This window comes from Dasypus novemcinctus, chromosome 12 (assembly GCF_030445035.2).
Source record: "Dasypus novemcinctus isolate mDasNov1 chromosome 12, mDasNov1.1.hap2, whole genome shotgun sequence".
Taxonomy (NCBI): Eukaryota; Metazoa; Chordata; class Mammalia; order Cingulata; family Dasypodidae; genus Dasypus; species Dasypus novemcinctus.
The window spans coordinates 22,307,184-22,332,512 of NC_080684.1; the positions used below are offsets into that span (position 1 = coordinate 22,307,184).

The 25,329-nt window shown below is 46.9% G+C and overlaps 1 protein-coding gene across 14 annotated transcripts; it reads right to left on the reverse strand.

The window, feature by feature from the left end:
* Positions 1-971: 971 nt before the first annotated feature.
* On the reverse strand, positions 972-25,078 carry IKZF4 (IKAROS family zinc finger 4). 14 transcript variants are annotated; one of them, XM_071218843.1, is made up of 12 exons: positions 24,741-25,019; positions 23,548-23,687; positions 22,241-22,375; positions 21,492-21,595; positions 21,190-21,369; positions 17,490-17,541; positions 10,947-11,051; positions 9,725-9,985; positions 8,866-9,033; positions 6,187-6,336; positions 5,609-5,740; positions 1,715-5,032 (listed from the first exon to the last, which is right to left on the reverse strand). In XM_071218843.1, the coding sequence occupies exons 6-12, from the start codon at positions 17,527-17,529 to the stop codon at positions 4,272-4,274; spliced, it is 1,617 nt and encodes a 538-aa protein (XP_071074944.1). In that variant the 5' UTR covers positions 17,530-17,541; positions 21,190-21,369; positions 21,492-21,595; positions 22,241-22,375; positions 23,548-23,687; positions 24,741-25,019; the 3' UTR covers positions 1,715-4,271. The 14 variants fall into 14 exon arrangements, with proteins under 14 accessions (XP_071074939.1, XP_071074940.1, XP_058164026.1 ...); XM_071218841.1 differs by having other exon boundaries at positions 17,490-17,544; XM_071218838.1 differs by adding an exon at positions 972-1,118 and having other exon boundaries at positions 4,281-5,032; positions 17,490-17,544; positions 21,492-23,687.
* Between the last annotated feature and the right edge of the window lie 251 nt (positions 25,079-25,329).

Genomic DNA, 25,329 nt, shown 5'->3' on the forward strand with positions numbered 1-25,329 from the left:
ATCTCACTGATAAAAAATAATCAGAATAATCAAACTCAAAGAGTTAGAATCTAAAATATAGGTTACCAGGGGATGGAGTGGGGATAGGGAATGGGAAGTTAAAGCTAAAAATATACAGGGTTCCTATTTGGAATGCTGGAAATGTTTTGATAATGTATGGTGGTGATGGTAGCATAACATTATGGATGTAATTAGCAGCGCTGGAATATATATATCTGAATGTGGTTACAAGAGGAAATGTTAGGTTGTAAGTATGGTAACAGAATAAAGTAAAAAAAATAATCCATGTAACTATAATATACAAACAGTCACCTCTAAGTTAAACTGTGGATTATAGTTAATAGTATAGTTATGAAAATGTACTTTTATCAGTTATAAGAAATGTTCTGCACCAATGCAAGGTGTTACTAATAGGGTGGTATATGGGAATCCTAAATTTAGTGCAAGATTGTTCTATGAACCCACAATTTCTCTAATAGAGAAAAGAAAAGATAGAACCAAGTCAATGTTCCTACCTTGGCTTTCTTTGGATTTTTATAGCCTGGGGGAGGGGAGGGCTCGTCATTGGCTACATTCGTTGGCTTTATGTCAGGCACAAGCACAGGCTTTGGACTCAGACACCCTGAGTCCAAATTTTGCCTCTGTAATTGGGTAATGGATCTTGGACCAGTTATTTATTCTCTTGAGCTTTTATTTCTTCACTAGTAATGGTGACCACTCCTTTGTAGGTTGTTTCTACAATTAAATACTTGGTATAATACTCGGCATTTATGAGATGCTCAAGAAATGGTAGACTCATCACTCATGTTACTGTTACATATAGTTCCCTATAATGTTTTGCACATAGTAGGTGCTCAGAAAATGTTGGGTGAATTTCTGCTTTGGATGGATAGGCAAGATGGGCTATCTTTCCTATCCTGAAGATACGCCCCATAGGAACATCCACTTCCCATTCTAGGCTGAAAACTCACTGTTCTTCTCCAGAACAACTTGAGCACTCGTGTTTGGCTTCCCCTCAGTCTTAAGACTTGTTCACCGCCTGAACTGTTTAGTAGTTGGTACAGCATATTGTAAGGAGGTTCCCTTCTCTCTCAGCAGAAAATCAAGGCAAAGGAAGTCTGCAAAAGCAACCAGGGGTGTTAAATTACTCATGTTTATTTATAACAGACCTTCAGCCAGTACAGTACAAAACTTACAGTAGTATATCTCCATTACACAAATATTTACTTACAATATATTACATTTACAAAATGCTTTGCAATAAGTCTCAAAAGTTAGTTTAACTCCCCTTGAGAAAGGAGAAAAACTCTTTAAAAAAAGGGGGGGGGGATGGGGGATGGAGACAGAGGAAGAGAAGGAGGTTAAGAGATAAGGATCAAAGGAGACACCAAGCATAGGTTACAAATGAAACCCTGGGAGAGAAGAAGAGAGGTGGTATTGCACTTGCTTCTGTGTTTTCTTTATTTTTTTTTCTTTTTGTTCTTCATAACTTCTGGTTAAAAATATATATATATATATATATGTATATATATATATAATGTACATAAGGAAAGAAGCTGCCAGAAGTGTTACAAAATCCCATCTGCAGCTTAGACGCCGACATGAAAAAAAAAAGGTCTGGAAAAGTGTCTGTTTAGAAATTTTTTTGTAGTATCGATTGTGAATATCAATATAAAAGGAAAACACCTCTTTTCTCTATTTATGTTTCAGTGTGGTTTTTGTTTCTTCTTTTTTTTAAAATTTTCTTTCTTTTTTTTTTTTTTTTAATGCAAAAGGAGCTAGGAAAGAGCATGAGGATGTTTGAGGTTCCAGAGCTGGAAGGCTCTGGAAAGTAGGATTTTGTACCTAAGACCCTGGTTAAAGTGCAGTGATGGTCTGGAGAGAGACAGAGCACCCCTCTCTCCCCTCCTTAGCACCTGGTCTTGCCCTTCCAGTCTCTGCTCTCATGGGCACAGATAGAGCCTCAGAGCATAGTCCTTCATGTTCCGGGAGGTTACAGGTGCCAAAGCTGACTGAGGGAGGGGATAGGGGCACCCTAAGGCTCGGATAACCCAGAAGGGAGTAGTCCTTATAAGGTGTCACCATGTACACAGCAGACACAGAAGAGGTGGTAGGGAGTAGGTCTAGCAGGAAAGGAGTGCAATAACAAGAACAGTTCTGGAGAACCTCTGCTATTTCCTCAGCTCTGCTGCCATCCTGAAACAAGGAGCCAGTACCCCAGGTTGCTGTTGAAAAGACCCTCCCCTGTTTGAGAGACCACTCTTTTCCAAGCTAACTCCCCTATCCTCTGCCCTTGGCAGCATTTGTTTATTGCTACATTGACAAAGAGGAACAACTACCCCCACAATGTCCCTGCCTGCCAATTGGGTTCTCCTTGGAGAGACCACATAATGGGGGAGAAAAAGGAGGGAGAAGAGGTGAAAACTTTTTAAGGTCTCCTTTCCCATAAGAGGGTGAGGCAGACTCCTCCCAGAGCCCTTAAAAGCCCCAATCCCAGGGTCTGTTCCTTAGCCAACCCTTTACCATCCCCCCAAAGTATCCCTGATAGGGAGTGAGAAAAGTAGGAGGCAAAAGAGCCAATATGGAAAGGACATGTGAAAAGAAAGATGGAAGTAAAAGGAAGTAAAGCGAAAAGGAGAAAGAGAGAGAGAGGACCAAGTGTTAAAACTTGTGAGGTGCTGTGTTTGGTTTTAACTTTCTTTTTATTTCTTTAAACATAGAAAAACAGCCTTTGGTTTGAATATCAAGGAAGCAGAGAGTGAGATGGCTGTGGCCTTGGGCAGGGAACTCTTGTAGAAAGAGAGCTCCACTTCCAGTGAAGTTGTATCTCCTCCTGCCCCCACTCACTAATCCTAGGTTACCCAAATAGCCAGGAGTAAAAGTGCCCCCTCCTACCCTATGTCTGGGAGCTGAGTAGAGAAGGGGGCAGTAAAGGATAACCCCAGTCCAGTCATGTCCATCCCATTCTTGCTGGGACAAGAATAGAATGGGGTGAGGGGATTGTGCCCTTGCTCATCCTGGATAATTTTTGGTTATACTGAAAATTAGAAGAAAAAAAGAAACACCCATTCTTTCCCTGCCACTGACCCTAAAATGGGGCCCAGGAGCCCGGGAATGAGATGGTGAATCCTGTTGGGGGTGAAGGAAAAGAAGGCAGCATGACTGAGGGTTGAAAATACCCCCTTGTCATCAGGCAGCAACCCTCCAGTTCCTCATATAATGGAGACTGACAGAGACTCTGCGAGACTAGAAAGGTCACTGGTGTGAAGAGGTTCGAGTGGTGGAGGAGAAAGAGAAGAATCTTGACCCACCCACTTCCCATGCCCTGGCTCCCAGTTAGGCACCTGTGGCTCCCAATGTGTCAGAGATAGAGGGTTGCAGACCTAGCCTTGGCCCCTGAGAATATAAAATTGGGGCACTCCAAGGAGAGGAAAATGACCACTGAGTATACTGGCAGGTTGAGAAGACTAGAGCAATGTTGATTTGTTTGAAGAGAGGGAAGAGCTCTATCACATCCTAGAGGGAGATCCCAAATGTGGGCTTTAGAGAATTCATATTATTAGGGGAACATCAAGAAGACTCTCAGTCCCACAGTGCCTGGGCAGAATTTCTTCAGCCCCTCCTACTTCCAAATGAGAAAATTCTTCATTCATTCATGAATAGTGCAAGCTGCCTAAGGTGAGAGGGCACAAGAGGTATGGAGTACCAGGTTTAAGGGTCCCAGAGAGGAGATATAATGCCATAGAGCTAAGGTAGGGCCAGAAGGAGGTATCAGCATCAAAAGTGAAGAAACAGATAATGCAAAGAGTGAGGACTTAGAGCAAGAAGAAGCTCAAGGTCTCTTAAAACTAAGGGGAGCTTCCTACTCCTGCTGCTGTTAAGAGGGAGCTGGATCAAAGAGAAAAATTAGGCCTAAAATGGAAGGGGCCATGGGAGGGTGTGGGAGGGTGATGGCAAGTGGCTGATAACAAGTAAAAGAAAAAAATGCAAAAGATAAAGCAACTAATTATCTTAATAACTCCTTGAGTTATTCAGAGTTAATCAGAGGAGAAGAGAAAAAGGGGAAACAAAAGCAAAAGACCTATTTCATCACAATGTTTAAATAAGTCAGGGTAGATGAGAATAGGTGTAAGGGGTCAGTGTCAGGTGTGAAGTCAGGTAGCCAGTGGTGGAGGCTACAAAGCAAAACTCCTTGGGTTGTGGTGAGGACAGGGCTAGACACCTGCAGATAGGACAGTGGAGTGATGGACTGAGGGGAGGAGTGGAGGTTGCTAGCCCACCTTATGCTCTCCCCGGACAATGTGGGAAGAGAACTCGTACCGGTCCTGGCTGTGGTAACCACAGATGTTGCACTCGAAAGGGTCTCTGAAGCCATGGCAGCCCATGTGTATAGTGAACATGACGTGGTCCAGGAAGAGGATGCGGCAGTGCTCACACTTGAAGGCCTTCACGGGCTCGCCACTCTCGCCCACCACCCGAAGCACTTCCTTGGAGGGGCCGGGGGTGCCCCGTGGTAAGCCCTCCTGTGGCTTGGGGTCCTCTTTGGCGTAGGCAGGACTAGGCCGGCCCACCACAATGGTGGGAGGTGGCTGGGGTGGGGGACCCTGAGGAAGGGATACCACCCCCCCAACCCGATCTTCATGGTTGCTCTCTGTATCTGTGGAGTCCTGGCAGCCATTGCTGGGGGATGCCCCAGGGTCAGTCAGGGGACCTCGGGCCCGGTAGAGGAGGGGACCTCCATCGGCCAGGTCCTCGGGTCCCTCACCTGCTTCTCGAGATCCTGGAAGGTCCAGTCGACTGGGGAGGGGCTGCATTTGGGTGTAGACAGAGCTGATGACAGGCGTGAGTTCTGAGATGCAATTGGTAGGTGGAAGGCGGAGGGGTCGCAGATGCTCTGCCCCCACAAAGGCCAGTGAACCTCCAAAGCCAGGCTCCAGGCCATGGTGTGCCACCAACTCTACGTCCTTCTCATAGCCACCCGAGTTCACATCATAGGGGAGGTCTGAGAGGCTGAAGCGCATCTGCTTTTCGCCTGTAGAGAAGAGGTTCTCAGCAGAGCAAGGTCTGGAGAATTCCTAAACTCCCCGGGGATTACTTCTTTGTTTCTCACCCACGGGGCAAGATGTAATATTATTACCACCATTCATTTACTTCTCTCTGAGGTCAGGTCCTCTATGGGGCTGCTCTAGGCTGTAATCTTAGAGAAGACTCAGTCCCAGCTCACTGATCTTTAATATTTCCTCCATTACTCTCTGCAATGCTCTGGATCCTTAGAAAGCCAATGACTAGGGCCAGGTGGGAGAATCATGTACTCTTTCCTTTTTCTGGCACTAAGGGCTCTTAGCTACACAGACTGACGGCCATGCTGTTCTTAAAAACTGGGAGAGCCCGAGGCCATGGCCCCCTCCCCTTATAACCACCACAAGGTCCACCCTCCCTCTCACTCCCCTCCCATTCTGGGGATCGACTCTGAGCACCAGAGGCCACCAGACCTCTCTTTCTTTTCCTCAACCAAATCTCCAGACCCAGTTGGTCTAATGACTACTAAACCTTTGTTTAGATGAGCTATGGCTTAAAGCTAATGTCTCCTCTCCAACCGGACTCTTACCTACAAACTTCTGAGGGGTAGAACGCTTGCGTTTCGTGAGGCTGTTGGCCAGACGATCAATGAAAGTTGGCCGTTCGGAGGATGAATGCAGCATCGAATCTGGCACCATCTCCAGGTCACGTATCTCATCACCTAGTGGGAGAAAGTGGGGACAGAGTTGTAGCAGCTGAGCAGGGGTAGCACTGACCCAGCAACCTTTGCCTGGAAAAAACCAGCAGGTGAGTAGCCAAGGATAGCCATACCCTAGGCCTGGGACTGGGCTTTGCTTACTTTTCCTTACCTAGAGCTCATTGCAGTAACATTTCAGATAATTTGAGGACAATTATGTACACCTGACCCTGATTGTATACTCCCTTGTGTTCACTCTCTCCCCTTAGACTAATTATACAAATCATATCTTTCCCTACCACTGTGTTTCCTTGCAACATCTACCATAGGATTCTGCACCAAATGGAGTGCTTGGTAGATTTACTGCTATATATATACCCTATTCCACTCATCCCTTGATGGGAGAGGTGGGAGAGGTGCTACTAGAAACACCCTTGTCTACTTCCCTACAGCCGTGCCTATAGCCCCACCTGGTTGGCCAGCCAGAGCTTGGGCTTCAGTGCTGAGACTCTGTAGGTAGTTGTGGCACCGCTCCTTATGCTCCTCCAGGGTACTCTGCTGTTTGTAGCTCCGGCCACAGTAGTTACATTTGTAGGGCTTGCCCACTGTGGGAGAGGAGACTATGGTGGAGAAAGGAGAGAAATGGCTTTAGAGTTACTTCTCCTGTGCCCTGGGTCTCCAAAATCATCCAGGAACAAACGGCATGGGGAGGAAAGGGTGTGTTCAGTTGAATTCTGCTTGCCTTCTCTTCCCCAATTTCAGCTGCAACCGTGGACAGACGATCCAAATTTGGAGAATAGGGACAAGTGCAGCTATGGGAAGGGAGAGCAGATCCCAGGATATATAGCTTTGGACTGGTGATGGGCCTCTTAATGACCAAGTTGCTGCTCAAAAGAAAGGAAGACTCAGGAACTTCGTTGGACATCATCCTTGGCAGGCAGGCTGGCCCCACCCTAGAATATCAGAGTCTAGGGCCTAGGCTGTGGTTTAACCTTTCTATGGGTCAGGCATGGGTAAGTGCTGTTTATCAGATGAGGGGATTTTCTGCTCAAGAACTATCCGCTTTGGGTTGGGGGAAATTTGTGTGCTGAGGTGACAGAAATGAGAAGCCTTAGATCTGCCAACTTAGGGAGGGGCAGTTTTCATCAACCTCTATTTGTGCCTTTACCTCCATCCCTAGCCTGGCCTTACTGCTTATTTCCTCTTTCTTTCTATCTCTCCACACTGAAATACCAAGAGATCCCCAGAAAAACCATGACTGATAAAGAAATTCTGAGAAAAGAAAAAGAATGAAAGAACAGAGAGGAAAATAAATGGAAAAAGTCAAAGGAAGAAAAAGCCAATTAAAAAAAAATAAAGATCTCATTTCTACTGAAAAGAAAAATGGGAAAATTGATACACTTCTTTTAAAGACAGCTCTGCAGAGATATCTGTGAGAGGAGAGATACAAGTGAAGAAAAATAAGGTACTGTATATTTTATGTATCTTACTACTACTGAGCAGGGAGACAGAAAACAGTATCTCAATGGGACTGGTAATTACTACCTATCCCACACATATGCCAAAGCTCAAGGTTCTTGACTGAATCAGTCTACTACCATTTTGCTCTTGCTGTATAAACTAGTATTTTGGGGCTGAGATGGACGCCATGGTCCCATTGACCCAAGATCCTTGGAGAAATGGCTTAATAAATGGGAGAGAAATGATTTTATAGTGTGGGTTGTAAGACTCTCACAGAGATGGGACCCAACAGTATATCTGTTTGTTTCTGTCCCTAATAATCTACAAAACTATATCCAAAATCTACCCACCTCACCTTCCTGTTGATAAGAATTCTAGGGGCCAAACCATCCTTGTTCCAAAGGAGCAGAGGTAGCCATCCCTTTCCTGAGCAAAAGGAACACCTGTCTCTGCACCCAACTGAACTGGGTTATAGCTCCACCACAGAAATAGCTATGTGACCAGCAAACTTTTTTCCCCCATAGCTTCGGATTCCTTGTTAGTAAAATGGACATAATAACATCTACCTTGGAGTTGTTATGAGGATCACATGAAGAGACACAAATTTTTGAAATGCTGTGTAGATTTTAAAGCATGGATCAATGATGGTCTCTCCCTGTTTTTCCACATACATATTAAGAGATCCCAGATCCAAGATGAGAGAACCTGGAACAAGGTACGTAGCTGGAGAAAGTAGAGGGTGGTGAGGTGATTGCTCTGTCCCATTAAGTCCTGGCCCAGGAGAATTTAAGAAAAGAGAAAAATAGCAAGGAAAATTTCCAATGACAGACCCTCTTCCCTTAATCCTGTCTTTTCCCAATCTTGGGCTCCCTCCTTCCTGCCAGCGCAGTTCCTGGCCTCTTTCCAAGTCCAAGCCAAAAGCTTAAACTCAGTAAAATGCCTGAAAAGTGCTGTCTGTCCTGCTAATTCATATATTGATCATGGTCTTGGTTAAATTGGAAAACCTTGTTAATTCAGCTCCCTGGCACTTTTTTGAACACTGACCTCCAGGCAACTTCTTGACTTGGTTTTGCCTCTGTGAAGGTGACAACCTCTTGGGATGGGGAAGAGAAAGAGGATACTCTTTTCTTTTTGGAGGTTCTAGACTCCCTTTCTTCCATGGCTTGGGAGAATCATGGATATTTTCAGGGAAACAGGAGGAAGTAGAGTACAGACTGCTTGCTTGAGACCTCTGGTGTTTGGGAGGAGGGGAGGATAGAATGAAGTTGGTGGCAGGTGTGGGACCTGGAACAGATGGGAGATGGGAGTGGGAGGAGGGGTTTCCCCTGCACTCAGAAGTGGCCGGGGGTGGAGCACAGATGGCCCTGGCATCAGCGTGAACTTTAAAAAAAAAAGTCGGGGAGGTTGACTGTTAAGAGGCAAGACCATTGCCCATGTTTTTATTGCCCCATGTCACAGAGTGTGGCAGGTGTAAAATCCCCATCAAAGAGTCCCCCAAATTCCCCATGGGGCCCTGTTGCCCAGGGGAGGGTAAAGAGGCAGGGCCTTACCTGCTCTGTATGTGCTCTCCCCTCCTCAAGGTCAGACACTATAACTCTCCAAATTTGGGAGAAGTTGCTGAGCACTCTTTACTGGGTGTACTGGGTCCCCACCTCCTCCCTCCCTCCTCTCCCTGGAAGGTCACTGACCGGAGTGCGTGCGGAGGTGGCCAGTGAGTGCATCACGCCGGCGGCAGGCGTAGTTGCAAAAGGGGCATTTGAAGGGCTTCTCCCCAGAATGCAGCTTGATATGGCGCAGCAGGTTCCCCTTCTGGGTAAAGGAGGCACCACACTGGTTGCAGTGAAAGGGCCTCTCACCTGCAAGTGAAAGACCAGGCCACAGAAGACGGCATGAGAAACTTTGAAGGCTGAACATAGTCCCCCACTCTCTGCTCCACACACTCAGGGTGCTCAGAACACATTTTGGAGGGGCAGGGCTGTGTCGCACACATAAAACCTGCGTTATGAAGATCCTTGGGGATAGACTTTCCCTTTGAAGTCATGGATTAGAGAGGTGTGTGGTAGGGCGAGAGGGGCACCAGGCCTGAAATACTGGGCCAAGAGACTGTTACGAAAAACTGAGCCCCACTCTGCCCTAGACGCCCAAAGCCTGGAAAAGCTGGGAAGAGACTACTGTTTTCCATTTCTTTTTTATTATGAGATGAGAAGGCCCAAACAATACCCAGGAGCCCTACTCCTGTTGGACTAAAGTATTCTTCTTGAGGCCATAACACTTCATCCTTCCTATGTCCTAAAATTGTTCTTATCAGCTTTTCTTTATAAAAACTGAAGAAAGTATCACAGAAGTACAGGTGAGAGGGGATTCTAAGTTCCATCCTCCAACCCACATTTTTTGTCAGCCAGAATATATGCTAGAAGACACACTTCCCTTTCCAAGGCCACCCAACTCCCGGCATGACCTCCTCCAGCCCTCTTCCTACTGCTGCCCCAGCACCATCTCTCAACCACACCCCAGGAGCTCCTCCCTGAGCCCTGCTGGCTGACTCACCAGTGTGGCTGCGCTTATGCACCATAAGCACATTGGGTCCAATACAGACCATGCCGCAGACATCACACTTGAGCTTGCCATTGGGCAGCCGGATGCCACCAGGGGAATGAGGCTCTGGGCCACTCCCATCACAGTAGCCCAGGGGCTCGGACAACGAGTCTTCCACAATCACGCTGTCGTCCTTTTCCAGGAGCCGCTCATCTGGCCCCAGCAGTCTGCTCGACTCCTCATCGCTGTACATCTCCACCTTGATGGAGTTGGCTAGAGAATAGAATGGGGTTTAGGACAGAGATAGGCAAAGAGAGGAACCTGTCTCCAGGCGAGACTGGCACTCCGAAAGTCCACAATGCTGTCTCCAGGCCCTTAGACATTTGGGCCTTAAAAGGGCCAACACCCTAGTATCCCAGATGGGATATCAGGGTCCTGCTGGGACCTGAAACAACCCTATTCTTCTAACCCACCCACTAGACAAATAGTCTTCAAGAGAAGAAAAGGCAGGGTACATAGGATATCTTCTGTCACTGGAAAGAAGCAGAGGCTAAGGGGAACCTTTCCCTCCACTCACTTGGCTAGGCCCTGGGCAGGAAGCCAGCAAGTAACAGTGGCGGGAAAACAGTCCTAGGGAAACTGAAACAAGAGCAGGCTGTAGAGAGAGCAAACATGGAAGACAGATTTGGCTCACATTATCTTCCACTGCCAGAAGACTGAACCTCACTACGCAACTCCATAAAATTCCAGGGGGTGATGAAGTAGGGAAGAGTCACTGAGGAAAAGGCTTTAGCTCTAGCTCTGACCTACATTCCTGGCTATTTCAACCATTTAGAGAATGTCACAGATCTGGAGCCAGGTGGGCAAGGGCAGTCATGGGGACCCTGTTGGGGCAGGAGAGTGGTGGTGGTTGCGGGGGGTCTTCCTAATTTCTATTGCCTATATAGCTCCTGCTAGTGACCATTTCTATCTACCTGTTCTCCAAGTCCAAAATTTCTCTTTGAAGTCTCTACCCTAATCCCACCCAGGCCTCTTTTAATTCCATCCTAATCCGGCAGTGACCATCCACTCTCCTTTCAGAAGCCAGTACAACCCTGGACACTAGGCTTCTCAGTGCTTTTAGAGACTCTGAGCAGGAAACCAGAGGGAGGCAATGATGGGGAAATGATTGCCAGTGGAAGGTGAATCAAGGGCCAAAAGCAAATGCCAAGAGCAAGGAGGAGGTTGGACTTACCACTGAGTGAACGGCTGGGAGAAGAGTGCTGGCTGTTGGGGGTGCTCACTGAGGGCCCCACTGGGGCCCCAAGGAACTCCTTCTCCAGAGATGAGTCCCCGCTACCTTGGAGGAGAGAACAAGAAACAGCTGAAGCTGGAGCTGGAACCATCCACTGTCTACTGCCTCATCTTTAAAAATGCAGCTAAATTCCACATTTATTTTGTAGCCACGTACAAGGCAATGTTATATGCCGGGCGCCATACCTTATGCCCCTGCCAGCCTAAGCGCGTGGTGCTGACTTCCGTGAGCTCAGTGTCTGGGCCTTGCCCACCCTACCTTTATCTAGGCCTGAGGGGAAGAGCATCATTGCCTGACGTCCACAGGAAGCAGGGCTGGGTCTGGGCGGGCCAGGGCAGAGAGGAAAATGGGGGCCTCAGGAGGGAGGCGGTTCGGGACAGACATTCTTCCCTACTATTCCTCTCCAGAGTCCCCAACACCAGGCTCGCATTCTGCAAAAAAGGCGGCTGGAAATGTCCCTGAATCTAATGATAATAATGATAACGATAGCAGCTAGCATTAGTTGAATGTTTACTATGTGCCAGGCATCGTTTCTTGAACTTTAAGTGACCTTTCTCGTTAAATCTTCACAACAGCCCTATGAGTGCTAATATTATCTTAATTCTGCCTATGAGGAAACTGAGGCAGAAAAGAGGTTATGTTACTTGCCTAAGGCCATGTAGCTGGCAGTGGTGGAACTAGTATCTGACTGCAGATATAAGTGACCATGTTCTTAACTACCACCTTCACAGCCATTTGGGAGTATCTATCTTGAAAGGGAAAAGTTAGGCCCAATAAAACTTCTAAATTCAGCAAATATTTTACTACTCTAGAAAGCCTCCATCTGACCTGATTCTGGTCACACATTTACTGCTTGATGTTCCCTTGACAGTTACATAATCATTTTATCCTCAATATATTCATTTTAATTTTTCAACAAGTTGTTTTTTTTAAATGCTTTTAGAGTTTCTTGTATGTCTTTAAAATTTGATAACATACCTGAAGATATGAATCATGTCTTAAAAAAAAATCCCTCCTCCCCACAATCTTCTACATAAATATACAGGTGAAATAAAAACACATGTAAACACACACATATAAAGAGACATATCACATATGTAGATGAACACAAAAAGAATATTCCTACTGATACAAACATACCCACAGCTTTATATATCATCTGCTAACATGAACATGCATGGATGTGTGCACACAGGCCTAAATATGGAAGAGAGAGAAAGAGAGAGAGTGAGAGAGAGAGAGAAACCCTAAAATCATCCTAAAGTCCACCTGATAGTACTTTACCCAGTTGCCAAGCTATGCACATACTTACTTTCACAAAATAAAGATTCCATTATAAAATGGTTGGAGTCTTGGGCCTGAGGCAAGAAATCCGGAACACACCCTCCTGAGGGATACCTCTCCAGCTTTGGTCAGTGGGAAGAAAACAACCACTCAGGACTTTGGGACCATTTCCCATTCACATCCTTTCCTAAAAGTCCCATTTCCCCCATTCTATCCTGTCAAAGCCTGAGGAAATTTGTTCATTATACACAGATAAAACCATATGGCTTGAAACTCAGTTTACTCAACTGGGGCTCTTTAGGTGAGCCATGATATCTAAAACAGTTGCCTGAGATCAGAACCACACACACACATCATGAAGTGAGCACCTCAGAGTTGTGGGCTGAGACCTGTATACTCAGACCCAGTTTAAAAATATGTCCTTTCAACTAAGTGTAGGTTTACAAGGTTAGAAGGTCTGAAAAGAGTATCTTTTCGTTCCTTTTCAGTTGTTTGTGGTGACTTGCCCTATATCATTTGGTGCTAGTAATGGTGGAAGAACAGGGTTCTGGGCCCTGGAGCTGAGTTCTTGACCCTGAAAGGATTAGTGAACTTGCAGAAAGTCCATTGCTGGTCCTGGCCTAGTCGGCTGATGTTGCCTCTTGGGCCCATGGGCTTTCAATATAAGGAAAATATCGTTAAAGGGCTATTTTGGGACATAAAGAGGAAAATATCCCTTGTGGCTCTTCCTATTAAGGCCTGGAAATAAGAGGAAGAGCAGGTGCCTCCAGAGTTATACCGGTAATTCAAGAGGCTCTTTAATGTTGTTGCCCTCTCTAGGATAAAGGCAAGAGGGAAAACAGGCTTAAGTGTACTTTAATGGGACAAATAAATAATTATGAATCAGTTTCAGGGGTAAGAAAGTCTTCCTGGGGCTCCAGGGATTTTAAGTTCTAGTCAGAAGGTAAAGGGAACTAGAGTCAGATTTAGGAACTTCAGCAGTTCCAGAATTACCAGTGAAGGAGTTCCAAATGCCTGGGTCTCCCAAGAAATCCCAGACTATCAGGTTGCTCTCCTGTCTCAGAGAAATTTTTTTGGTCAAAGTCATCATAGATTGGCCAAGTCCCCAGAGAGCAAGGCAGCCAAATCACAAGGTTCACATCAGGGGCACTGGGAGGTAGGTAAAGGGTAGAAAGGCAGGAGGGAGAGGAAAGAACTAGGGAAACATCCCACAAGCTAAATGTGTTTCACATGCTGAAGGATATTAACCCTCTGCTCTAGTGGTCCTCCCTGGAGCCTCTCCATCCTTTCAGACAGTGGCTACTTGTAGGGAATAACCATGAGGTTAGAGAAAGCCCTGAACCATCATACTTGTCTGCAAGGGACCTCACCATAACTGCTTTCCCTCTCTTGACCATGGGCTCTAGGATGGCAGGATGCTAGCCTGCTAGCTGGGAATAGTGGCTACAGGAGCAAAGAAAGACATCCATTCCCAGCTCTATTGTGGGGAGAAGGCTGAGGCCCCTCAGATTTCTGCTTCAGGCTGAGCATCTGCTGCCAAGGCTCCTCTTCCCTACCTTGATTCTCTCTACTCCCCATGCCCACCCAGGCCTGTCTCAGCAGTTCACCCCAGGCATTTCTACATCTGTCCCCAAGGCCTAATCAAGATGTCACCACCAGCTCCCACTGTCCAAGTCACCGTCTTTGCTTAGCAACGCCAAACACCTTTCCCATCCTCCACAAGTGTAAGAAGGAACGCCCCCTCCCCCGCTACAGACACACACACACACACACACACCCCCATCCTCTCCCTCTCCTCAGGCTTGGGAGTTGTTACTGAATTGGCTCCCTAGCCCCAGCACCCCCCTTCCCCCCTCCACTAGCCACCTTCTGCCTGAACTTACATTATCCTTCCCTTGCTGGTGAGACCCTGGGGTGCAAGCGCGGCCGCCGCCTTGGAAACGGCGAGGGAGTGCGGGTGGTGTGTGCATGTCTGCGTCTCGGTGGCAGGCAGGGGTGAGCCCAGCCACTCACCTTCCAGGAAGCGTAGATTCCTGGAAGTGAGGGGAACCGCCGTCATTTCGCAGGCAGCGGCAGCGGCACGGTGAGCAGGGGCCCACGGCTGCAGCCAGCAAGGAGCGCTCAGCCCAGGGTGTATGTGTGAGTGAGTGTATGTGTGTGAGTGTGTTTAAGAGAGAGAGCGCGCGCGGCGCTTGGATGTGCTTGGGGAGGGGGCTGGAGAGACTGTATATGTGTGTCTGGGTGGGGGGAGATGCTAGGCTACAGCATCCCTTTCCCAAGCCAGAGAAGGGTGGGGGTGGGGAGTGTGCACAGGGAGGGGGAGGCGGATGCTGTTGCCCTCGTGCCCAGCAGACAAAGAGGAACTGCACAACAAATGCCTGAGAGAGGCAAGAGTGTGTGCAGAAGAGAGAGAGAGATGGATGGGCCTGTGAGGTGGGAGGGAGAAAAGGCGGGGGCCCCTAGGGAAGGCCCAATCCTCTGCCAGCTGGGGAAGCCAAGGCCCCAGAGGTCATGGGACCCAGGACAGGGGGAAGCTTCAAGGCTCTCAGATCAGCAGAAAGCCCCACCCCCACCAAAACTCAGGCACTTATATTCCCTCCTTCCCTCCTCCTCCAGTAGGGAGGTCATTCTAGAACTGGGGGCTGAGGTCCCCTCCTTCCTATTATAGTCTGGTCTCAGGGTAGTGTTGTTCCGTGGTCCGAAGCCCTTTCCGATCCCAGGCAAAACACTCAGCCTGCCCACCTCCTTCCCTCCAGGGTCCTGGGGGCCCCAGCAGCCAACAGCCCTGGATGAATCTGCCCTCTATCAGGACAAGGCCTCTGCTCCCTTCTCTTCCAGAGGGGCAGCTCACTGACGGCTGACCTACTTTGGAAGACTAGATTTTCTAATTCCAGGAATTTGGGGGTGGGAGGGGCCATGAAACTTTGTGCTGTATAGTCCTGGATCCCTTTCTACTAGGTTCCCTTAAAACATTTCACAGTCCCAGAAAATGGGGAAGGACTACTCAATTTCATGAGCAGGATTTGAGCAACTCAGTTTCTACTGAAAGACAGGGAATCAGGTGGGGAGAGAATCTGTTTGGTAAATTAATGCCTACCCCTCCCCCAAGGAATGATCTGTACCTTTAGAAGGGGTGGTGGGGAGAAAACCTGGACTTTCTGAATCAGGTTTGGTAAGGTGAGACAGTCTCTTTGCAGAACAGGAGAGAACAGGCTAGGGAGGCCACCTGGCTTGGAGGCAGCAGAGCTGTGAAGACCTCTGCAGGGTCCATTAGGAAAGTGGTAGACTGCAGACTTTCTCCCTGCTTCCATATCAGTCCACGAGGGATGGGTCAGTAATAGACTTTCAGATGTCCCTCAAGTGGACTGTCTCAGCTACCCCCAGTTCTGCAGACGGTACTTTTCAGAGCTAATGTTAGCCCTACCTTGACTTCCCTTTTCTCTCCCTAATTTAGCTGCTGACATCTAGAATTCTCAAAGCCCGATGAAGGTTTTCTGGCCTCCACCTTCATTCAAAAGTTACCCTGGGCAGAGGCCTGTTCTCATCTAGAAGACATATGCCATCCTGCTTTGAAAAGCAGGGAAAGCTTGGTTTTATAGCACAGTGAAGCAAATACCCTCAGAAGCTTTCCCCTAGTATCCAACATTCTTCAGAAATATAACTGAAAAAAGGCCATGGTATATATCTTCCAGCCACCCTCCTAGTTCCTCATTTTTCTACCTTAGGGCAGGGACTGTTTTTTATCCATTTTTGTGTTCCCAGCACTAAAGCAGGGTTCTCAGCATAGCTGTTGCTCAACAGTGGTTTCCTGAAGGACCAGAGACCCCAGGCTTAATTGAGCAGGAGGCAGATTCTGCAGAAGAACCATGATTTTAACTCCAATAAAACCTCTTTCAATTAAATAAGTCCACCTGATCCCTGTCACTGTCCAGCAAGTGCCAGCTATCAGATACCTTTACCTATTCCAAGCCCTTCCCTCCTCAAGTGAGAAAGGAGTCAGATTCAATATCTTACCTTACAGTACCTTGGCATTGCCAGTGACTCTCACGTGTGTCTGACCCATCTTTCTGTCTCCCTTAGCTCATGCTAATAATTCTTCCATCAGTTCCACTTTAAAGTAAAATATGAAGCGATACATAATTTCCACAGCGGTGCTTAGATTTCTGATGGGGAAACTCATCACATCAAAACCCAATACCAGTTTCCCTTACCTCTTAATCACTTACTGCCCTGACATTCTAATGGTCCAGAAAATGTTTCCTTCCAACCCATAGACAAACTGTGTTTGAAGCTCTTTCCCTATATCCTCAGAGAGGGAGCTAAATAAATTTCTTAATTTTCTTCACCTTGTTAAATTTTGAGAGGCTCCTGATTACTTTCACATCTCTAAAAGCCATTCAGTCTATAAGTAAAGCTCTCTTTTGCCTTAGTAAGAGTATCTGGCAGGTGTAAAAAGCTATAACACGTTAAGATTGTGGAGAAGGATTGGCGGAATGAGAATTGGGCTCTATATCCCTATTTCAAAGCTGTAAACTTGGTAGCACACTGACTGAATTCACCCACAGATACGTTTGGCTTGCCCTGTAGTGCATTTAAAAAAAAATATCGAGTCATTATTTTAAAACAGGGAAAGTTCATATAGAAATCTCTTGAAAAATGGACGTTTGGGCTGCACTGGCTACACATTAGGACGGGTGGAAGCCAAGCAGCTGCTGACACTTCAGGTGGGACGTGTGCTGTCCAGTTCATGACGGTTCCCACTGTTCTTTTCTGCTTATCACCCTAACCCATTCAGTCACTTATATATCCATGTGGCCCCTGCAGGCCTTTGAGGTCTGAAACCCTGTTCTACTATCTACTTGGAGACACTTTCATTTTTGGCTGATGACCATAGAGCACAGGAAAAGTAGCCACTTCTTCCTTCCATCTCTTTGCTTCAAAGCATTCTTCTTGCTAATGGTCTCCACTCATATTCCCCTCCTGTTCCCTTCCCCTTACCCTATCCAGCAAGAAGGGGAGGAGAATCACAATTTAGAAACGTAAAATCACAAAAATAAATGTGCACTACGAAGCATGAGTGTCAGTTCCGTGACAAGGGCATTCAGAGGTCCTGTGTCTAGGCTGAAGACTCCCTGCCCTTCTCCACAGGAGAGTGTCTGCTTCCAGTCCCTTACAAACCCAAGACATGAGAGGGCATACCAGACATATAGGAGCGGCCATTGCAGTCTTCTATGTCCATCTTAAAGAGATTCTGCTGAAAGAGAAAACAGCTACTATTAGAAGCTACATGTGGGAAGGTGGGGAGAGGGTGGGGGTGGTGGGAGTGGGGGGTTTCTTATGAGTTAGCAAGAAACTAGAGGATCAGTTAAGTTTGATCTGGGACTGTCCTAAAGAAGAAAAGCTTCATACTTTGTCCTGGTGAGAAAGACCATGGTTTACAAACACGCCAAGTTTTCTTCCAACCTACAACTCGGCAGGCTTCCCCAGGATCTGTGGTGCAAACACTTATCTTTTTCCAGAGGTCCTAGTTGCATTCCGTGTGTGTGTGTGTGTGTGTGTGTGTGTGTGTTTAGCATTGTATTAGGAGAGCAGATTCTCTCCCTGAATGTGGAGCTAATGCTACATGTTATAGCTCAGTCCTCAGGAGGCAAAGAAACAGCCCCCCCGCCCCCCCCCCTTGAAGCTTTCTGGGCCTATGTTAAGCCTGGGGGGCAGGGGGCTAGTGATAAGAGGAAAAAGCAGGATATAGTCATTCAAGGGATTTTTTTGGGTGTGTGTGTTGGGGGAGGAAGGGTGACAGGAAAATAAAAGATGGAGGAGAGCAGCCTACCTCAAGATTCAGTGATGAGTCTTCCATGAAGGTGAGATAAATCAAACCTTTAAGTGGCGTCATCCCCCCCATCAATGACTTTGCTGCATTTTTTTTAAAGGGTAGGGGTGAGTTTGAATTTAAAACACAGGTTAGTTTATTTGAGGAAAGGTAAACAGTAATTGGAGTAGAGTATTAAACAGTCAGGAACTGAGAACAATTAAAAGTGATAATTTGTTGCAATGAATTATCTCCTTAGGAGCCTGTGGAAGGAGGAAAACCATCTATTTGGTGGAAATTTATATACATCCAAAATTGCTTCACCATTCATCTAATGAAAAATAAATACCCCAGAGGCAGATTTCAGGGAGAAAGAGTGGGGCAAGGGAACAATCTGAGCTGCAGCTGGGATTTTTGGTCTCTTTGAAGGCTCTCACTGAGGCAGACGGATGAAAAAATTTGGTCTGCTTATAATTCTGTATTGAGAGAGAGAAGTCAGGGAAGGGGAGTAGAGATGATGGGGAAGAGCTGAGAGGACAGCAGGGGCAAGTATCAATTTCCCTATTGTTCTTGCCTGATGTTGAGAGATCTCATACCCCTTTTAAAAGAGCCCATGAAACATGGTTTCCTTCAGTTTGCAAAGCAGCTCTCCCTTGCATTTAACCAGTGACTCCTAGTCTTGACCCTATCTCCCTAGGAAGCCCAGGTGTGGGGAAAAAAAATCTGTTTATTTTCAACTCCTCTTTTCTTGACATCCTGCCAGTAATGGACTGAGCTTTGGGCCGAGACTGCTAGACCAAGCCACAATAATAAGTAGTTCCTTGAACGTTCCCTTAGGGGCAACGATTAGTAGACCCCAACTCCACAGAGCTGTGGTTAGAGAAATCATACCCTCTGGATCTAGCCACAAAACTTTGAAATGGTCAGATATCTGAAGATGAGGAACGGCAGTCTGGTACTCATGGGGCTCCTTTCACTTCCAAATCATTAGCCCCATAATTGTCCTTTGGGATTTTTCAAAACTATTTCAAAGCTCAAAGTGCCACAAACATGACTTCCTTTTATACACATGTGCAGGAGAGGCAAGATTGAGTAGGATTTCTCCCATTTTCTAGTGGGAGAAACAGAGGCTCAGAGCAGTTAACTTGGCCCAGGGCTCATGGTGAGACTGGAACAAGAACAAGAACACAAATTTCCTGCTTCTCTGAGGTGTACTTTCTGTAAATCATATTGTTTCATTTCAAAAGCCAGGCTACTCAAAGCCTTCATAGATCATCTTGCTTTTCCCTGGTTCTAACATCAATTAAGGCATCTTTTCCTTTGGTGTGGTCCTCGTGACAGTGGAGCCTGTTACTTCAAAAGAAAGAACAGTTGAACTGACTCTACAGGGAGAAATATGCTAATGTAATTGTGTGTGTGTATGAGTGTGAGCCAGGGACTAGACAAGCACTAGGTGGGCAGAGCAGATGAAGCATAACATTCAGCTAGCAGAGGCTCAGGAAGTGCATCTCATTCTTGGCTCCTGCCCAAATGGCACCAAAAAGATTTCCAGAAGGATCTGAAGGAGTTGTTTTCTGATTTGGACTTTGTTCCAAGCAGTAAACTGAGCTCGCCTGCTTCTTAATTGCTCCTAACAGGTGCTCTGTGACACATCTTGGGCACAATCAGTCTTTAGCTGCCTCCAACTGGTCTAAATGCCAAATTGGTGACCCTGGAAGTGATAGGGGATTGAGACTCTGATGTTCCCAATCCCAACATTCTGAGTGCCAGGAACAAATCAGTAGATGTACTCTACACTTTCCTCAAGTCTCCAGGCCACACATCTCTCCCAACCTTCTGGCTCTTTCCTCCTCACTGCAAAGTACCTCCTCCCTTCTATGACCAGGCAGTCAATTCTTAGTGTCTCTTTAGAAGAACTGGGTCAAATTAGGCAGTGCTAATTGGAGAGACTAACCTCAGAGGGAGGAGGTACAAGGAGAGAGAAGTTAGTTATTCAAGACAGGTTTGGCTCAAAGATCTTGGAACAAAACTGGCTTTACAGCAATATAAATGTCATTCAGTGATGAAGGTGGGCACATATGTACTATAAATTCTGCTCAGGGAGCGGAAGACAAAGCAACCAGAAACAGCCAGGCTCCCAATTTGAAAGTAAGTATCTCTGTGTAGAACAAGGAAAGGTTGGTCACTGTAACCTCTGGCGATAAAAAGATCTTCCCTATTTTTTTGAATCTACTTGGCAACATAGTAAGAGACCTCCAGGCCTCTGGCTTTCTTTCACCAACACAACATCACATATTAACAGGAATGAGCAGGAATAGGCATCCCTTCTAGATGGGAGATTTCCACCAGACTCCCCGACAGGCAGTGGGTGAGGACCAGCCCAGGGCCTGATTTCCAAGGGTAGGTTAGGCATCAGCTACCATCCTCCCCATCTCTACAGAAGAATTTCCACAGCTCTATTGGTGACAAAAATGACAGAAAGTCAAGTTTTCTCTACAGGGTGGCTCTGAAAGTCTGAATAAGATGGACATTATAAATAATTAAAACTCTTCAGATCTTCCAGAGAATCCCGTTTGAACAGAGGCATGTCTCAGTTGGAACTTAAGACACACTCAATGTGGCCTAGTGAATAGAAAAATGGTAAAGAGAATGCTATAGGGGAAAGAGGGTGGAGGAAGAGAGAGTGGCAGGGATTCATGCTGACCTTTGGATTATTATTCCCAAACTGTAAGGAGAGATAAGAAGTTTTGCTCTCCTTTGAGACCTGGATTCCGAGGGTGGAGTCCAGTGATGAACAAGACAGATCACCTGTTGTGCGTGGTATGTAAGTAGTTCAGGTACTACAAGTAGAGTGAACCCACAGCATCATCCTGCTCCTGTATCTCCCTCCTTGAACTGAAAGAAATCTGAGCAAGACCATGTTGGAATCATTAAACTGGTTCTGCTCTCTATTAGAGCTTTGCATAATGGGATGGGGGAATTAGGCCTTGTTTGCAGCCTGGTTACAGGCTGCTTTCCAGGAATCAGCAATTTCATCTCTGAAATTATCTTTAGGGTCAACTTAATGCCCTCTGAAGGAAACCCACCAACCTTTTCTTATGTGTCTGTTTTTACAGCTGAGAAGTCTGACTCATTTTTTCACCAGGCTGTAGATGGTGACCTTCTGTCTACATGAAAAATATACGAACACAGCTCAGCTTCATTATCCAAGTGCTTGGGGGTCAGTGCAGAGGGGAGGAGTTCCCAGGTCATCCAAGGAATGGCCAGTCTCTAAAATAAGAAGGGGTAAGAGCTAGAAAGACTGCAACATCTGGGCAGTGGGAAAATGGCACCTCATTATCTCTTTTTGGATCTCAGATAGATGCATCTTTTCTCTTGTTCTTTGTGCTTACCTGTCCTCCCCACGCAGAATGTAGAAGAAAGAGATGGCTAAGGTTTAAGGATGGGAGGAGAAACAATCCTTTCCCTCCCATCACTCATTTCAGGATTTATGGAGCTGAGGAGAAAGGCAAACCAAAAACTTTGTCATAAGGTGTGATGCACATGAGATGACACTTGCTGGGTTTTTTGGTATACCCTTGAGTATACAAGCCCTGTGTTTATAGAAAGGCCCCACAAGGACACTGTTGTTCAGTGTATGATTGGGTAGTGTTAGCAAAAGTAGACCAGGGAAATTCAATTTGAGCTTTATAATAATGTTTTGAAGTCAGTGATGCCCCACACCAGGTTAGCTCTCTCAAGTGAAGTTTGAAATTACATTACATGGAAGTCTCAATGAACTGATTGGGGTAAGGGGCAAAAGGTAGAAGAGACAGAAACAATTACCTTTGGTGGCAGTCCTAGCCAGAAGTCACTAATGCATACTGATCAAAATTGCTCACTGTTGTTTAGGCCAGGGAAGATTTTTTTCAGCCTTGTCTGCTAATATACATACATACATACATATATATATATATAGTTCTGACAATCAGTTTGGTAAGCCTCTCTTTGTCCTGTTGAGGGCCTGGGGCAGGGGTGCTCCAGCACCTAAGGGATCTTGGAGCTGGAATGGAGTTGAGAGATGATTTCCAACCTCTTGGTTTTTAACAGAGGTCACCCATCTGATTAGCAACAGAAGTAGGACAATTAGAACCCAGGTTACCAGTATGTGTTCTTTCCACTGAAGTACAAAGTTAAATCTTGCCCCAGCTGGAAGGTTTGTAGCCGCCCACTTTTCCTCCCATTTTGGGTGATGAACAGGTTTGGGGTCTGCATCTTGGTGACGTAAATCCTGAAACTGGAATATAAGGTCTATGGGTGGAGAAGAAACAATCCTCTCCCTCTCAGGACTCTGCAGGGATTATGGGCCTGAGGGAAATGCCAAACTAGACACTAAGTCTTTTTAAGGTCGGTACAGGGCTCCTTGGCACAAGGACTTTTCTAGCATGTGTACTCCAGCAGAGCCCACAAGGTGAATGCTATCCCCAGGGGACCAAGTTCATTCCTATCAGTGCTACCCTTTCTTAGATTGTTTTTTCTGATAAAACTCGAACCTGTCTCTCTGTTCCAATACAACTCTTCTGAAAAGAGGAGGCAAATCAGACTCAGTCTGGAGTTCAGAGCTTTCTTCAGCAATAAAGAAAGGTAGCTCCTCTGCCTCTGGCACTGTCCACTCCCACAGGATCCCTGTGCTCTTATTTATTCCTACACAGTGAAATGAGGCAAGAAATTCTGTCCAACAATAACTTATCTTTCTTTTGCCTTGGCTATTGTGTTTGTGCTGGGGGGACAGGGACGGCCAATTTGGGGAAAAAACAATTCTTTTGTGGATGTCTGGGGTGGGGTAATGTTCCTCCCATGCAGGAAAGTACAAGTTACAGGTTTCAAACTAAGGGAAATAAAGAAGAAACTTTCAGTGGCATTTTTATTGGAAAAAAAATCAGGACATATTTTTAAAACATGCCTTCCTTTTTTTTTCTACTGAGAAGGGGATTTCCCAAAAGCTACAACTGAACTAACTGTACTCTGTGGGTGACAGAGAGACATCTACTGACTAGGATAACATATAATTCTGGAATTGTCCTGTGGCCCAGCCTAGAAGCTCCGGGGAGACCTATCTCCCAGGGGTAAAGCTAGTTTCTTAAGTCTTTGTTTTTATCTCAGGAGCCACTTACCGGCTCTTCTCATGACCCAAAGAATTGTTTGGATTCTCAGGCTTTAGTATCTTAGTGGGAAAGGCTAAAGTCCTCCCACACCACAAAGCAAGATTCTATGATGGAAGGCCCACAGGGAGGTGAGGGATTACCAGTTGGACATTTCACAGAACCCCTATCAAATAAGATGCTAAATTCTCAAGGATTGTGTGATTTGGACTTTTATCTGGTTTTGTCCTTGGAATCTGAGTTATCTCAAGTGGAAATATTCTAGGTGGACATGGTTTCCATACTTGCTAAGGACATGAACATGTACCTTCATGCAGCACAAACTGAGCAAAAACAGTAAAGGGAGATAGCCAGGCTGTAATGGTCATCTTCTTGGCCATGATGATGGAAATCTTAGGAGGTGTCAGAAACACGCCAAGCTCACCACGAATGCTTTGAAGACTTAGGCTGGGGAGAAAGGAGTACAGCAGTAGCTTCCAGACATGTAGCTGGGGATCAATACGAGTCATAATGGTAGTTCTGCTTATGAGAGAAGAGTTTGAGGTGAAGGAATGTATGCAGAGCTTGACACAAAGTGGTTGGTAATGCATCAAATCTTTCTGGAAGCAGAGTTGCTGGATTATTGACGTTGGAAGGATGAATAGGGTACCTTATTTCCTAAACTTATCTAAATGTCCATGTTCCATTAAACATGCTGCTGTCCCCAGACAGGACCTGTCACAATTTATAAAAACACAGAAACCAAAAGAAAATCTAAAGTGATAATCTTCAACTTTCGCAGACAGAAGGGAGGAAAATAACTGGGGATGGGACTGTGAGAAGTACACGAGGGCTGTGTACCTCAGAAGAGGGCAGCAAGCTTCCCAAGTCAGCCCTTTGTACGGACGTCTCTCTCCAGGGTGTTATATTTCTTTCTTAGGGCCTATATCTAGTGAATCTCCTTTCCCAGCCTTGCTCCCCAGGTTCCCAAGACTTCTCACCTTACACAGTACCCACACAGCACTTTTCACTCCATCCTAAGTTTCTTCTATATACCACATGATTCTCCCATTCTGCTAATTCTCTCCCAGATCTTCCCACCTAGGCCCTACTCTTTCTGGCCGACCTTCTTGAATTAACCCCCCGGGGACACTCGCTTATTTGCCAGGAACTCTCGCCTCTTCTTTCCTCGCTTTGTGCCCTGGTTCTACTCCAGCCAAACCTTGTGTAGGTGCTTCTAGCACGCCGGCCCCTCCCTGTCTTTTCTCTGACCTCTGCCCTGACCAGTCTCGCGCCTTTTTAGGACCTACCCCAGGTCTCGGCTGCTTCCCCCTCCACTAGGGGCCTCGCGTCAAACTCCCCCAGACAAGCTTCACCCGCTCCAACCCCAGCCAATCCCACAACCTTCCCCGGCCGCCCCCCACCCATCTCCCCTTGCTTCTAGCCCTCGCCCCTCAGGCCCCGCCCCCGGTTGCTGAGGCCCCGCCCCCGCGCTTCGCCCAAGCCCCGCCCCTCACTCACCTGAGGCGGCTCCGCGCGCGCGCAGGCTGGGGGGGTGGGGAAGAGGGGACGGTGTTGGGGAAGAGGGGGCGGGGCGGCGGGGTTCCCCCACTCTGGCCCAGGCGGCTCAGTGCGGGGGGAGTGGGGTCACTGAGGCGGCGGCAACTGGGCCGGAGCCGGGACCCAGACGCTCTGCGGCGGCGGCTCCATCTCCATCAGCAGCTTCACCTGAGGAGGGACCGGCCCCCCCCCCATAAGCCCCCCCCATCACGGCCGTCCCCCCTCCCCCGAACAACTTCCGGTCCCACTACCAGGCGACAGGCAACGAGGCCGAACACCGAGCGCCCCAAGCCAGAGAGACTGTTGGAGAAAGGGAGACGAGCCAGGGGAGAGTAGTCGAGCGCCGAAGATGCAAGTCCGAAAAGCACAGTCGCTTGTGGAGCGTAACTCAAATGACAGTCACTGAACTGCATCTAATTTGCAAACTAGGCGCACACTGGATGTCCCACTTGCCCTGGCGAGTCTGCTGCTAGTGCCAAGTTTCGCGCCCGCCCCTTGTAGGACAACATTGGTTTTAACCTCGTAGCATTCCTGCCAAGTGCGTAGGAAT